This window comes from Carassius carassius, chromosome 35 (genome assembly GCF_963082965.1).
Source record: "Carassius carassius chromosome 35, fCarCar2.1, whole genome shotgun sequence".
Taxonomy (NCBI): Eukaryota; Metazoa; Chordata; class Actinopteri; order Cypriniformes; family Cyprinidae; genus Carassius; species Carassius carassius.
Window position 1 is genome coordinate 27575202 of NC_081789.1, and position 13886 is coordinate 27589087.

General features: G+C 34.2%; 1 protein-coding gene across 10 annotated transcripts in view; it reads right to left on the reverse strand.

The window, feature by feature from the left end:
* The window catches only part of LOC132116459 (receptor-type tyrosine-protein phosphatase mu-like), a 214041-nt gene that overhangs the window by 72254 nt on the left and 127901 nt on the right, over positions 1-13886 (reverse strand). For 3 of the 10 annotated variants that reach the window (XM_059525288.1, XM_059525287.1, XM_059525293.1), the window contains exons 14-16: positions 12369-12443; positions 8446-8581; positions 4907-4936 (exon numbers count right to left, since the gene is read on the reverse strand). In XM_059525288.1, the coding sequence (XP_059381271.1) occupies positions 4907-4936; positions 8446-8581; positions 12369-12443 (241 nt within the window). The remainder of the gene's footprint in view (positions 1-4906; positions 4937-8445; positions 8582-12368; positions 12444-13886) is intronic. The other 7 variants (XM_059525295.1, XM_059525294.1, XM_059525297.1 and 4 more) reach the window with 3 other exon arrangements.

Below are 13886 nucleotides of genomic sequence, written 5' to 3' on the forward strand. Positions count from 1 at the left end.
AGGCCTTGTTTATTTCAGCAGGACAATGCAAAACCACATACTGCAGCTATAACAACAGCATGGCTTCGTCGTAGAAGAGTCCGGGTGCTAACCTGGCCTGCCTGCAGTCCAGATCTTTCACCTATAGAGAACATTTGGCGCATCATTAAACGAAAAATACGTCAAAGACGACCAAGAACTCTTCAGCAGCTGGAAATCTATATAAGGCAAGAATGGGACCAGATTCCAACAGCAAAACTCCAGCAACTCATAGCCTCAATGCCCAGACGTCTTCAAACTGTTTTGAAAAGAAAAGGAGATGCTACACCATGGCAAACATGCCCCGTCCCAACTATTTTGAGACCTGTAGCAGAAATCAAAATTGAAATGAGCTCATTTTGTGCATAAAATTGTAAACTTTCTCAGTTTAAACTTTTGCTATGTTATCAATGTTCTATTGTGAATAAAATATTGGCTCATGTGATTTGAAAGTCTTTTAGTTTTCATTTTATTCAAATTTAAAAAAACGTCCCAACTTTTCCGGAATTCGGGTTGTACACCTGAACACCCTAACAACCACCTACACCCCACTTAAACACCCTAGCAAGCAAACAAAACACCCCAATCGCCTTAACAACCACCTCACCTCCAACTAAAAACCCTAGCAACCACCTAGTTCACATAAACATCCTAGCAACCACCTAGACTTCACTTAAATTCCCCAATAACAACGTAAACCCCCTTAATCACCTTAGCAACCACCTCAACTCCAACTAAACACCCTAGCAACCAACTAGTTCACCGAAACATCCTAGCAACCACCTAATTCACCTAAACACCCTAGCAACCACCTAGACTTCACCTAAACACCCTAACAACAACATAAACCCCCTTAATCACCTTAGCAACCACCTCAACTCCAACTAAACACCCTAGCAACCACCTAGTTCACCTTAACATCCTAGCAACCACCTAATTCAACTAAACACCCTAGCAACCACTTTAGACTTCACTTAAACTCCCTGGCAACCACCTAAACTACACCTGAACACCCTAACAACCACCTACACCACACTTAAACACCCTAGCAAGCAAACAAAACACCCCAATCGCCTTAACAACCACCTCACCTCCAACTAAAAACCCTAGCAACCACCTAGTTCACATAAACATCCTAGCAACCACCTAGACTTCACTTAAATTCCCTAATAACAACGTAAACCCCCTTAATCACCTTAGCAACCACCTCAACTCCAACTAAACACCCTAGCAACCACTCTAGACTTCACTTAAACTCCCTGGCAACCATCTGAACTACACCTTAACACCCTAACAACCATTACACCACACCTAAATACCCTAGCAAGTAAACAAAACACCCCAATCACCTTAATAACCACCTCAACTCCAACTAAATACCCAAGCAACCACCCAGTTCACATAAACACCCTAGCAACCACCTAGACTTCACTTAAATTCCCTACCAACAATATAGATTACACTTAAACCCCCTAGAAACCCCACCTAAACACCATATCAACCACCTCGACTCCACCTAAATGACCAATCAACCACCTCGACTCCACCCTAGCAACCACACAGCAACTGTCAGTCACCCAGAGCTCTGTAAGCTAATGGTGATGAGTTCTGCAGTAGTTTCTGCTTGTGCCGGTTGCTTCGTTCACAGGTTTGTGTGAGAGTTTAATGCTTCATAAGCTCCAGTGATTCATCCGATCTCCTCTGGGAGGTTTTATGAGGATTTGCTGGCTCTGAATCCCCAGGAATGCCGCATGCACCCGTTAATAGACGTTAATTAGACTCTAATTTAATTACGGAGTGTGATTGCTGTCAGTGACTCATTTCCAAACTTTCCTGTACCGCCTCATCCGATTGCATTACCATGTAAAGTAAACAGACTGCCTGCTCGGTGACTCTATTATCTGCATCAGAGAATGACTCCAGTGATTCTCCGCCGCCGTACGACTCTCTCTGCTTCCTCTCTCCTCCGCAGTGCAGGAGTCCTCAGCTGAGACAAATGTGCATCCTCCTGTTACAATTAATTTGTTTCTTGTTCTGCGAGAGCCCTCGGTGAAGGATTTAATTAAGGCCTCCCGCTCGCTCAAACGGCGAATTAGACGGGCAGCTCTGAGAGAGAGAGAGAGAGAGAGGGAGGGACGAGCGGCAGGCACTTTCTACTTCACTTTCTCTCTCGTCTTTGGGTAAAATGCTTTCTGTTGAGTCTTTATGTGACTGCAGGAGCTATGTGCTACTCTAAAACACTCAATTTAAGGTGAAATACTATTACTTGCTTACAAGTTTATCTGTCCATGTTAAACTGGGAAATTGTTGAGTGATACGAAATGATCACAGATAAAATCATGAGATTTATTTAACTACTACACTGTACTGATTACTGAAGTACACATAACATGAAAAACTATTTTAGTTTTTCTACCTCAAACTTCCATGTTTGATTCAATATTACTGGTGTATTTGTATTGTTTGTGAAATGTACTAGCAATGTATGAGAGAAAATGGTTTCAAAGTAAATCTAACAACTCTTATATTTTAGAGCAGCACGATTTTTACCAGTGGTGTTTTGTTCGTTCGTTTAAACAAATCTTTCAAGTGAACAAAGCATTCTGAATGATCATTCGTTCATTATAATGCTTAAGCAACACTGAAGTCTCTTAGATGCGATTTTAATACAACATTTTAATAATGCATACGTTTAATTTCAGTTGCAAATGGTGCTTTTTACTGAATCAATTTTAATGATTCAGTGACTCTCTTTTGAATATGTAATCTGCACAAATGTTTCCTGAATCTGTTCACAGAGAAGACTGAAACAAGTCTTATTATATCTTATTAAGATTCATCTAAGAGACTTACATAGTTTTTGAGTATCATAATGAACAATCTTGTTGAATAAATCAGTGAATTAATGTTTTTTTGTGTGAACTGATTCAAAAGACTCACTAGGATGACTCAAAATCCTATTCTGGCTTAGGACAAAAACTCAGATTTCCTCGCATTGCATCTGAAACAGACTTTTCCTGTCTAAATATGTTGCTTCCTTACTGTTATTCTTTAGGTATGTCACTTTTGTTGAAAGTGTCTGTAAAATGCATAATGGTAAATGTAAACTGACAGATTTTGCACAAGAGCAGATGGATGATAATGTAAATCCAGATCTGTGCTGTGAGTGTTCAGTCGAAGAGGAATATGCTGCAGTATCTGAGTCCAAATATAGTGAGAGTTATAAATGCAGGAGATCTTTGCCATATCGAGGGATTTGATCAACAGACTCCAGATCTGCTCCGCTCTTATTCTAATCCTGACTGAGGCTCTGAATCCCCACACAAACACATTCCTTCATGAATGTCATGTCTGAAGCCCTGAAGAAATCCCTCAACGAGTACAGACCAGATTAAATCTCATATTTGTCAGCGGAGTCCTCTAAAAATAAACTACACTAATTCATGTGCAACAAACTTCACTGAGTGGGAAACACTTTACAGTAAGGTTCCATTTGTTCACATTAACAAGAACCAACAATTAATGTTTTTGTTTTTTAATCTTAGTTAATTTAAACAATTACTAATACACTGTAAAATATATTTTTTTTAAGTTGTACATGTATAAAAAAATAAAGATGCACGAGCATCAACTTATATTTTAGTGACATTATAAATAAATGTCACTTGATTTTGATATTTTGTATCTAAAGAATGACATTCAGATTCAGATGTTCAGACAAGTCTTTAATCCGAGAATAACATATCTAAAAATTAACTATCCTGTTAAATTCAAGATTTACTAATTTACTGTAAAAGTATTATTGAAGTTTTACTAGAAAAAACATATTAGTTTTTCTATTTTAAATTCATGTTTATTTCAATGTGTTACTTGCCATTTTTAGTTATTATTTTAGAAATAGACTAACAATTTTGGAGTTAAAATTTACAGAACTTTTTTTTCAATGCACATCATTTAAATCAAAAGATGTATCTGTTTAGATACTGTAACAGATTGAAATGTAAAGTTAACTAATGAGACCTTACTGTAAGTGATACAAATATTCCACATGTAAGTTACATGTAACTATATGAATTATAAATGTCCTTCATCAGATCAAGTGTCTCAAATATCTATAAACATGAACGATGACAGAATCTGGATCTAATGTTTATCAGGTCAAACCCAAAAAACACTTGCATTTGCATTAACAATAATTGACACTTGATTTGATATTTTGTATCTAATGACATTTGTACATGTTTGAAGCATTTAATCCAACTTCTTTCTAATGAGATCATATGTGTGTGTGTGTGTGTGTGTAACACATGATGATGATGATTACCATGCACTTAACAGACTCATGCAGAACTGAACAGAACAGAACTGAGATAAACATGGAAGGAAAGGAACTAAAGCGATGAATCGGGGCTGATGTGTGGGTCGATGCACTAACACAGGAACCACATCCACCTGCATTCGTGCGTCCGAGGGATCGGTTTGTTCCAATGGAAAAAGGCCCAGCATTCCCTTTGCCCATCAGACTCCACTTCAGAGCTCCATAATGCAGTTTCTTAAGCTCTAAGGGAATTTTTCATCATCATCAGTGATCAGATCGGATCAGATCCTCCCCTTCAAACTGCAGCAGCAAAGAGAACCTCCTCCAGAGAGGAATTACCATATTTCCAGCATTCGCTGTGATGAATGATTCAAAAAGCCGAGTTTAGCAATGCCAGGGTTTGGTTTGGTCTTAGCGTTCATCATTAAAAGCACATAGCGGACTCGGGTCCAGCCGGGCTGCAGTTTGAAGGGAGGAAGGAAGTCACTGGGTTTGGAATCATGCATGGAATATCAAAAGAGGCTTGGAAGAGAAAGCACTGCAACTAGTTTTCACAAAGTGGTTACTTACAGGTAGTAAGTGTAGGAGTGATAGGATCTTCTGCCGAGTGGGGTGGAAGGGCAAAAGCAGTGGTGGAAAGGGTGGAGGGGGAATGAAAATGGAAGGAAAGAAAAAGTAAAAATATTAATGTCTGAAAATATAGAAAAATGAACAAAAACCTGATATGGTGACACACGTGACGAGTTACTTCAGTGACTGTGAGCCTGTTCTTGCCTCTGTGTGTGTGTGTGATGTGAGGCGGGGCTGTGGGCGGAGCCTAGGGTGTGGGTGTGGCTGCCACTCATTAACATCTCATTAAGGGCGTTCTCAGACATCATAGTTAATTCAGTGCGAATGAAAATAAGGCTGTGAGGTATTAAAAAAATGTATTACTCTAATAACTCAAATTCCTAAGCCTATTTATTTATAAAACCAACATTTCAGCCACCAGCCTTTCTTAAGATATAAGGAATTATAATTGATACCTTGAAAAGGGCCAGTGGCAGAAATGTTGGATTTTTACATGGAATTATACTTGTTTTTTTACAATTTTTTTTTTTATCTCTTTGCACCTCAACATTTTGGTGTGTTTTTCGTTATTGTTTTTTGTCAATTGTAAAATGTTAATAAAAAAATAATAATAATAATTTTGAATAATGCATTCACTTGCATAACAATTGCTTTACAAACGATTTACCCAAACTCATACAGCTTGTGTTGAATGCAACATTTATATTAATTTTTTATGTAAACATCCCATTCAATTCTTAAATAAACAAAACAAATTAAACAATCAAGTTACACGAAAATATGTTATGGTAAATATCTTGTAAATTGTTAATTTAGTTGTTTGTACACATGCGTGTATTTTTTCACTTTTTTCTTTTATCTCAATTATTTTTCTGCATAGTATGTCATAGTTTGCCGTTTTATCTCATATTTTCAACTTTCGCGTCATAATTTTATCTCATAATTCATACTTTATCTCATAATTTTGACTTAGTACATAAATCTGATTAAACTATTCTTACACAAATAGTTGCACTGAAATGAATGCATAAATATTTGCATGAACACAAATGCATTTTGAGACTGCACTTCATAAGAATTTTATAATTTTAACATTCATCTTGCGCTTTTTAAATGAGGCCCTGAATTTTTCTAGACCTTTTCAATGTTTTGTCAAATATCGATCAATACTAGACCTCATTCATGAAACGCAAACAGAAGTAATTCTGTGCAAACCTTCTCACACAAAAAGCTTGCGTTTAATCGAATGCAATCATTTATGCAAGAGCAATTTACACTAATTCATTCAGCTCGTGTTTCATTAATGAGACTGCACTTCAATCTCTCACAGCTTCATTTTCATTCGTCTAGTACAGGGTGAAGAGAGAGAGAGAGGACAGGACAGAGAGCGGTTAGAAACAGGCTGATTAGCTCTCGTTACAGGCAGAAGTAGTGAGTTTGGGCTCAGGTTTATAATGCTGTGACAAACACGAGCTGCGAAAGCAATTCTAGCGCTCTAAGTTTAATAGTTGTAGTGAACTCAGTCCTGACTCAATTACTGAAGTCTGTGGATACGGATCTGATCAAATTACGCTGAGATTTAACATGCGATGCCAAGGTCATTATGCTAAAAACGACCCGGGCGACGCATCTGACGGAAATCGCCTCGTCAGCTAAATGAAGGCATCCCTCTTCATATGTCTGGCCATTTTGAGGCTCAACAGCAGAATCAATAGAGACAAATACCCTTATACTGAGAAGGTAATGACTCTCATTAAAAACATATTTACTCGGCCCTGCCTTCAATTTACATCTGAAACCACTAAAACGTGCTCTGAATCTAAAGCAGAACTGGAGTGGGGCTGTTTGAACAAGGGTTTGAGGATGGATCTAATGTAAACTCGCGCCCTGGGCCTCTCTTTGAAAAAAAAGTGCCTTTCATCAATTTTTCTCTCTTATCTTGCTTTTCTTTCACTCTTTTCTTTTTTTTCTGCACAAGATAAGCTTGGAAAATATTTGTGCTATTTCCCATCGCCGGGTCATTAAAGCGAAGCCGTTTGTTTGAGAGCAGCGCGGGGAGAATAAAATTAGTATTTCATCAGGCAGCATGTATTGGTGCCACAAACCGTGTAATGGTGCTTATCAGAGCGATCAAATCAATTATTCTGTGTTCAGCTGACAAAAGGGTCTGTTTGAAAAGCGAACAGAAAATCAGCAAAGATTCATTTGACTTTCATGTGTTCATGCGCACACTGGATGTACCATGACACGGGGAGATTTCTGAAGCTGAAGTGAGTCATTTCATCCCACGCTCACACACTTTCTCGTATTTTAATGTTCAAAGTCACTTTAAGTGAATCAATGGCAGTTTTACACTTTCAAAACATTCTCGACCAATGACGTGAGCTTGAGGGCAGGGCTACCTGTTTGATTGACACACGGGGCTGCATAAATTAACTTCAAATTTTCGTCTCATAATTATGTCACTTTATGTACGTTTTAAAGTCACGGTTATGATTTTTTTATCTCATAATGTCATATTTTATTTCAATTACTGACTACACTGAAAGAAAATATATTAATTGAATTTACACTTACACATTTACAAATTTAGGTGACTAACTTTACTTTTTTTTTTTTTTATTTAGCTTTAATAAATTGTTTGCAACCATTTTTCCAGCGTAGTATATAAATTTGGACTTTTCTCACATTTCCAGATTCATGTCATATTTTCTTTTTGACTCAATTGACTTTTTGTTTCATATTTTTGACTTTTCATGACACAATTTTGACTTTTTTACCTAATTTGTCACAATTGACTTTTTATTTAATAATTTATACTTTTGTAACTATTATGACTTTGTCTCTTAATTATTAAATTTTCTCTCATAATTTCTATTTTTTTGTCATAATTATAACTTTTTATCTCATTTACAACTTTTCATGACAATTTTGATTTCCTTTATCTCATTTGTCAAAATCATTACTTTATTTCATAAATTATACTGTCAAAATTGTTACTTAATCTTATACTTTTTAATTTTCAACTCATAAATATGACTTTTTATGCTTAGTACATCACATTTTTGTCAATTTCAACTTTGTATCTTATAATAATAACGTTGTCACAATTATGACATTTTATCTCATAATTGATACTTTTATGCTACAATTATGACTTTAATCTTATAAATTTGACTTTTTGTCATATTAACAATTACTGCTTATTTTTGACTATTCATGTCATAATTTCGGCTTTGTATCTCATTATGATGACTTTTTACAGCATAATTATTCATTGAAAATGATTTTTCCCACTTTGTCATTTCTTAATGTTCAGAGCCTTTATTAGCAAATCATTGGCCCTTTGAGTCAACACTGTGAAGATTCCAGAACATTCTCAGCCAATGACGTGAGTTTGGGGGCGGGGCTATCTGTTTGACTGACAGATGGTGGGAGTGCAGTGGTGCTCAAATGACACACTTCAGCTTTAAAGGAATTAAACACAATTTCATGTTAATCAGATTAAATATTGTTGAACAGAAGTGAAGCTCTCTTACCGTTTCTTCATGACCAGCACCACGCCGAGGAAGATGATGACGAAGAGCAGGATGCCAGCGATGACGCCAGCGATCTTCACCGTGTGATCCGTCTGTTTCTCGGGTTCCACCGCATCAGGCTTCCGGGTCGCAGCACCTGGAACAGGAAGTCCAGACAATCATGGCTGTAATGAGAGCCACTGTGATCATGATGAAAACACAACACATAAGGAAAAGTCATAATTTCGACATTTTATTTCAGTGTCAACTTTTTATCTCATAATTTTTACTTTCTGACTTTTATGACATATTTACACTTGTATGTGTCAAAAAGTCACTTCACAATGATTCACTTTTGTTCTATTTATCTCAGCTATTTCTCAATAACAATTTTGGAAATTTAGACCAAAATTAAGAAATTAAGAAAGAATTAAAAAAGTTGATTGACTTTTTATTTCAAATGGTCAATTTTTGTATGCCATATTTAGCGTTTTAATTTAATTGCTACAATTTATTTAGTCACAATTATGACATAAAACGTCTAAATATGATATATAAATGTAGAAATTATGAGTTAAAACAGTAAATCAACTGTAATGTTAAAGTTTTTTCTAAAATTTCTTGATAAATATGGCTGTGATAAAAAGTCCTAATTGTTACAAAAAAGTTATAATTATGTCAAAACGTCAAATTATTGTATAAATAGTCATAATGATGAAATGTTACTTACTTTTTTATAATAATTTTATATAAATATTTTTATATAAATATTTTTGCCCATTTATGCCATAATTATAATTTCTTTGTCACAATTAGGACTTCTTAAATCAGCTTTTTTCTCCATTTTCTTTTTCAAGTTTAAGAAAATAACCTAGACAAAGTTAATACTTTAATAAAAAATAACTATGAAACTATAAGTCACAAAGAGCGACTTCTGAGTGCTATCACTGTCCTCTGTTTGTCATCTAAATGGACTAAAAGCAGCTTTAGTTGCAGCACTGAGGAGGAATAGCGCGCATGTGAGAGGTCAGGGAGAAACAGAGCGAGTGCTTTTGCCTGTTTACTGTATAATGTGATGCATATCGACATGAGCCCGATGAAATATCAATTCCCAGCACTAAATGAGAACAGGATGAAAAATAGTGTGAACGTGACGCTAGTTTGAGCCGGGCTACACTTCTTCAATCAGGCCTGACAACATCCATCAGTCGAGTCTATGGGCTGCTCTTACTATGGTGACAGATTAGCAGGTTCTGCGTTTGGGCTCCAGTTTCAGTTTTGCCACAGATGATTCCCAACAAAAGAACTGTTTTCCAACAGATACTCACAAAACTATGGAAGCCCTTATCTGTCACAAGAGAAAAACTAAAATTATCGTTTGGTAAATACTCTGGCATAAAAATTATGACTTTTTGTTCATAATTATGACTTATTGTCATAATGTCTATTTTTGTCATAATTTAAATTTCTCATCTTTTTGATGACTTTTTATCTTGTAATTTTGACTTGTCATAATTCAAACTCTTTTATCTCATAATTCTGACTTTTTTTCACAGTTATGACTTTTAACTCAGAATTGACTTTTTATGCCATAATTTTGACTTTGTATGTAATAATTATGAATTATCCACTTTTTTGTCACCATTTCAACTCAATTTCAGCTTAGTATGTCATAAATCTGACTTTATATCTCATATTTTCAACCTTATCCCTTTATCTCATAATTATGACTTTTTATCTCATAATTCTATATTTTCACTTTGTCATAATTTCATCTTATAATTATGTAATAATATCAACTTTTTATCTCAATTTCAACTTATTTCAATTTAAATTTTTATCTCATAATTATAATTATGCTATAATTGAGTTTATATCTCATAATTTCCACTTTGTGTCACAATTTATCTCAAGTATTGCTTAGCATGTCTTAATTTTGACTTTAAGCCTAAATTTTTCAACTTTTCATTGCCATAATTTCGATTAGTCCATTTGAATTTTTATCTCATAATTATGATTTTTGTCAGAATTGAGTTTTCGTCTTATGATTTGAATTTTTGTCATAATTTCAACTTTTTATTTCAAGTACTGCTTAGCATGTCTTAATTTTGACTTTATACTTTCAACTTTATCTCATAAATGTTACGTCTCATACCAAAATTAGAACTTTTATCTCATAATCATGATTTAATTGTTGTGACACAATTTTGACTCTTCTGCCTCATAATTATGATTTACCAATGCATGATTTTTCTCTCATATGGCATAAATAAGCTTCCATATTAAACCACTCTATGGAAAAAATATTGACTTTAAATAAAAGTTAATTTAAAATAAATATAAATGTTGTTGCCTTATTCTGCAAATCATGAAAACGCAAGAGCTCTGGACCAAAAACGAAAACAGAAATGGAGTACAATTATTAGCATAAGTCCGTACATCTCTCTAGGCTTTTGTAATTGTTATATTGCTCATTTGCATTCTGCAGTCTGGATGGATGCAAGAGAGAGAGTGTTTGAAGACGGGCCGCAGGCTGCAGTGTGGGGTCGAGGAGGAGGACGAATACGGTATAAACAGACTCACTTCAGATGACCAGAGGTGAAACCATCACAGTCTCACTCACAAACAGACACTTAGAGGAACAGAAGTAAATGCCGCACTGAGTCCACAATCATGCACAATGATACAGTAATGAGCTGAAGGGGGGAGTGTACATAAGGTTTAATTAAAAACAAGCCAATTTTCTCTTTACCATTCGTCTGCGGAAAACATCACTGTAGCATTAAACATCCACAGTGAAATGATTGAAAGGTGAAATCCTGCATTTCACAGTGGCAGATGGGAGCGTCACCTGGGACTGATCGACAAACAGTAAATATTGAAATGTAATTTTCTGGAGGGATGTGGTTGTCATGCATTGCAAACAGTGTGGTCTTCAGTTTCGGGTTTGTCGGGGTCATATTGATTCCTTCGACGGACATCAGTGCTGAATAAAAAGGAGCTAATTTAGTGACTCTTGCTCCGGTGTTTATTTTCCACAGTAAATGCGTGATTTCAGCGTACAGATTCAGCTAATGGAAAGTGACCTTCTACAGGAAACAAACAGCAGGGATCAAATGAAGCTCATCACACGGACGGTGACCCTGAAAATCCTCAATTACCTTTTTTAACCTGCATCCATTCAGGACTAAAACGAATCAACAAATGCTGCTTTACACAGCTGTCAGGGGTTACACTAATACACATGGAAGAAATACTGAAATATGCCATATAGCACTACATAAAAAAAAGAAATTTACACAGACATGAAAACATAAAAAACAGGAAAATCTAGATCATATTTCACCCTAAAAATTTAAATGAAATGTGAAAAATATATTTAGCATAAGAACATTACGAATAGCAATATGTTTGTTTATTTATTTATTTGTATTTTTATTGTGAGCTTATTTTCAAGAAAATTAAAAAAAAATTACTAATGCATCCAGATATTTTATTTTTGAGTTAATTTTTTTTTATAGCATTTTTATTTATTTAGGTCAATTTCTTGTCAACAATTACTCTCATTAAAACCATGATTTTTTTTTATGTAGTGCAGCATAACAAATACTACCATGCTATGTAAACCAACTGAAAAACTAAATATTATTTTCACATTATTGTAATAACAATTTCACTAAAATGCTACATTTTTATGCAAATACAATTATATATATATTTTTAAATCCCATTACGGTAATGAAAATTTGTGCTAAATGCAACCATAAAAATTTTACAATATTAAATTACATGAATATAAATATTAAATCATAAATATGATAATATAATTTCTTTCCTTTTTCAAATTTTGGAGTGAAATATGATCTGGACATGGCCAGGAAACAGGAAATGGGCATGGTTTTAACACACTCACACAGAGCGAGGTGGATGGTGGAAGTTCTGACCTGTTAGTTGGCTGTCGCCGGCAGCGGGTGCGATACGCACATACGGCGTGGTGAGCTGAGTCACAATAATGGCAGCTAGAACAAGAGAAGAGATCCAGCCAAACATGCACAGAGAGAGAGAGAGAGAGAGAGAGAGAGATGCTGAGGCATCGTTACATCTGTAAGGTTATTAATGCAGAGCAGAGAGACAGACAGACGCTCGTGAGCCGCCGACACAGACAGCACATTACTTTACAACTCATTCTACTGACATGTTTAGTCATGCAGTTGTGTGCTTTTGTCATTTTTATCACCTTTTTACATGTTGCTTTTTATGTTTATTTTTTATTTCGGTTTGTTTTTTTTATTTACAGTTAGTAATTTTAATGCATGAACTTTTTTATATTTTACATGTCTTGTGTTAGGCTAATCGAGACTTGTCATTTTATTGCTCTTTTATTGGTTTTGATTGGTTAGAAGTCTCCTTTAAAAGATTAAATGTAAATATATCCAAGTATGTCATAAAAACAAACTTTTTTCTCATAATTATGACTTGATATGTCATAACTGACTTTTTTAAATCTCATACCTGTAATTATATTTTAGTATGTCATAATTGTGAAACTTTTCTCAAATTTATGACTATCTCATACAGTAATTCTGACTTTTTATCTAATAATTTGGCTTTTCTCAATTATGACTTTTCTCATACATTTTTCTAAGCATTTCATAATTTTGACTTTTCTTACATTTATAACTTTTTATTTTATAATTATAACTTCTAACAATTGGGCTTTTCTCAATTATGACTTTTTATCTCATAATTATATCTTAGGCATGTCATAATTTTGACCTTTTTCCCACATTTATGCCTTTTATCTCATAATTTTGACACTTTATATCATAATTATGCTTTTTCTCAATAATGACGTTTTATCTCAAAATTATTACGGTCATAATTTTGATATTTTCCTCACTTTAATGAATTTATCTCATAATTTAGATATTTCTCCATTATGACTTTTTATCTCATAATTGTGACTTAGTATTTCATAATTTTTAACTTTTCTTAACTGTATGACTTTTTATCTTATTCAGTAATTCTGGCTTTTTATCTAATAATTGGGCTTTTCTCAATTATGACTTTTTATCTCATAATTATATCTTAGCATGTCATAATTTTGACCTTTTTCCCACATTTATGCCTTTTATCTCATAATTATGACACTTTATATCATTATTATGCTTTTTCTCAATTATGACGTTTTATCTCAGAATTATTACGGTCATAATTTTGATCCTTTCCTCACTTTAATTCATTTATCTCATAATTATTAATTTATCTCATAATTTAGATTTTTCTCAATTATGACTTTTTATCTCATAATTTATCTTTTTCTCAATTATGACTTTTTATAATAAAATTATTACTTTGTATATCAATTTGAGCTTTTTTCTTATAATTGTGACTTTTTATCTCATAATTATGACCCAGTATGTTATAATTTAGATTTGTTCTTATAATTATGACTTTTATCT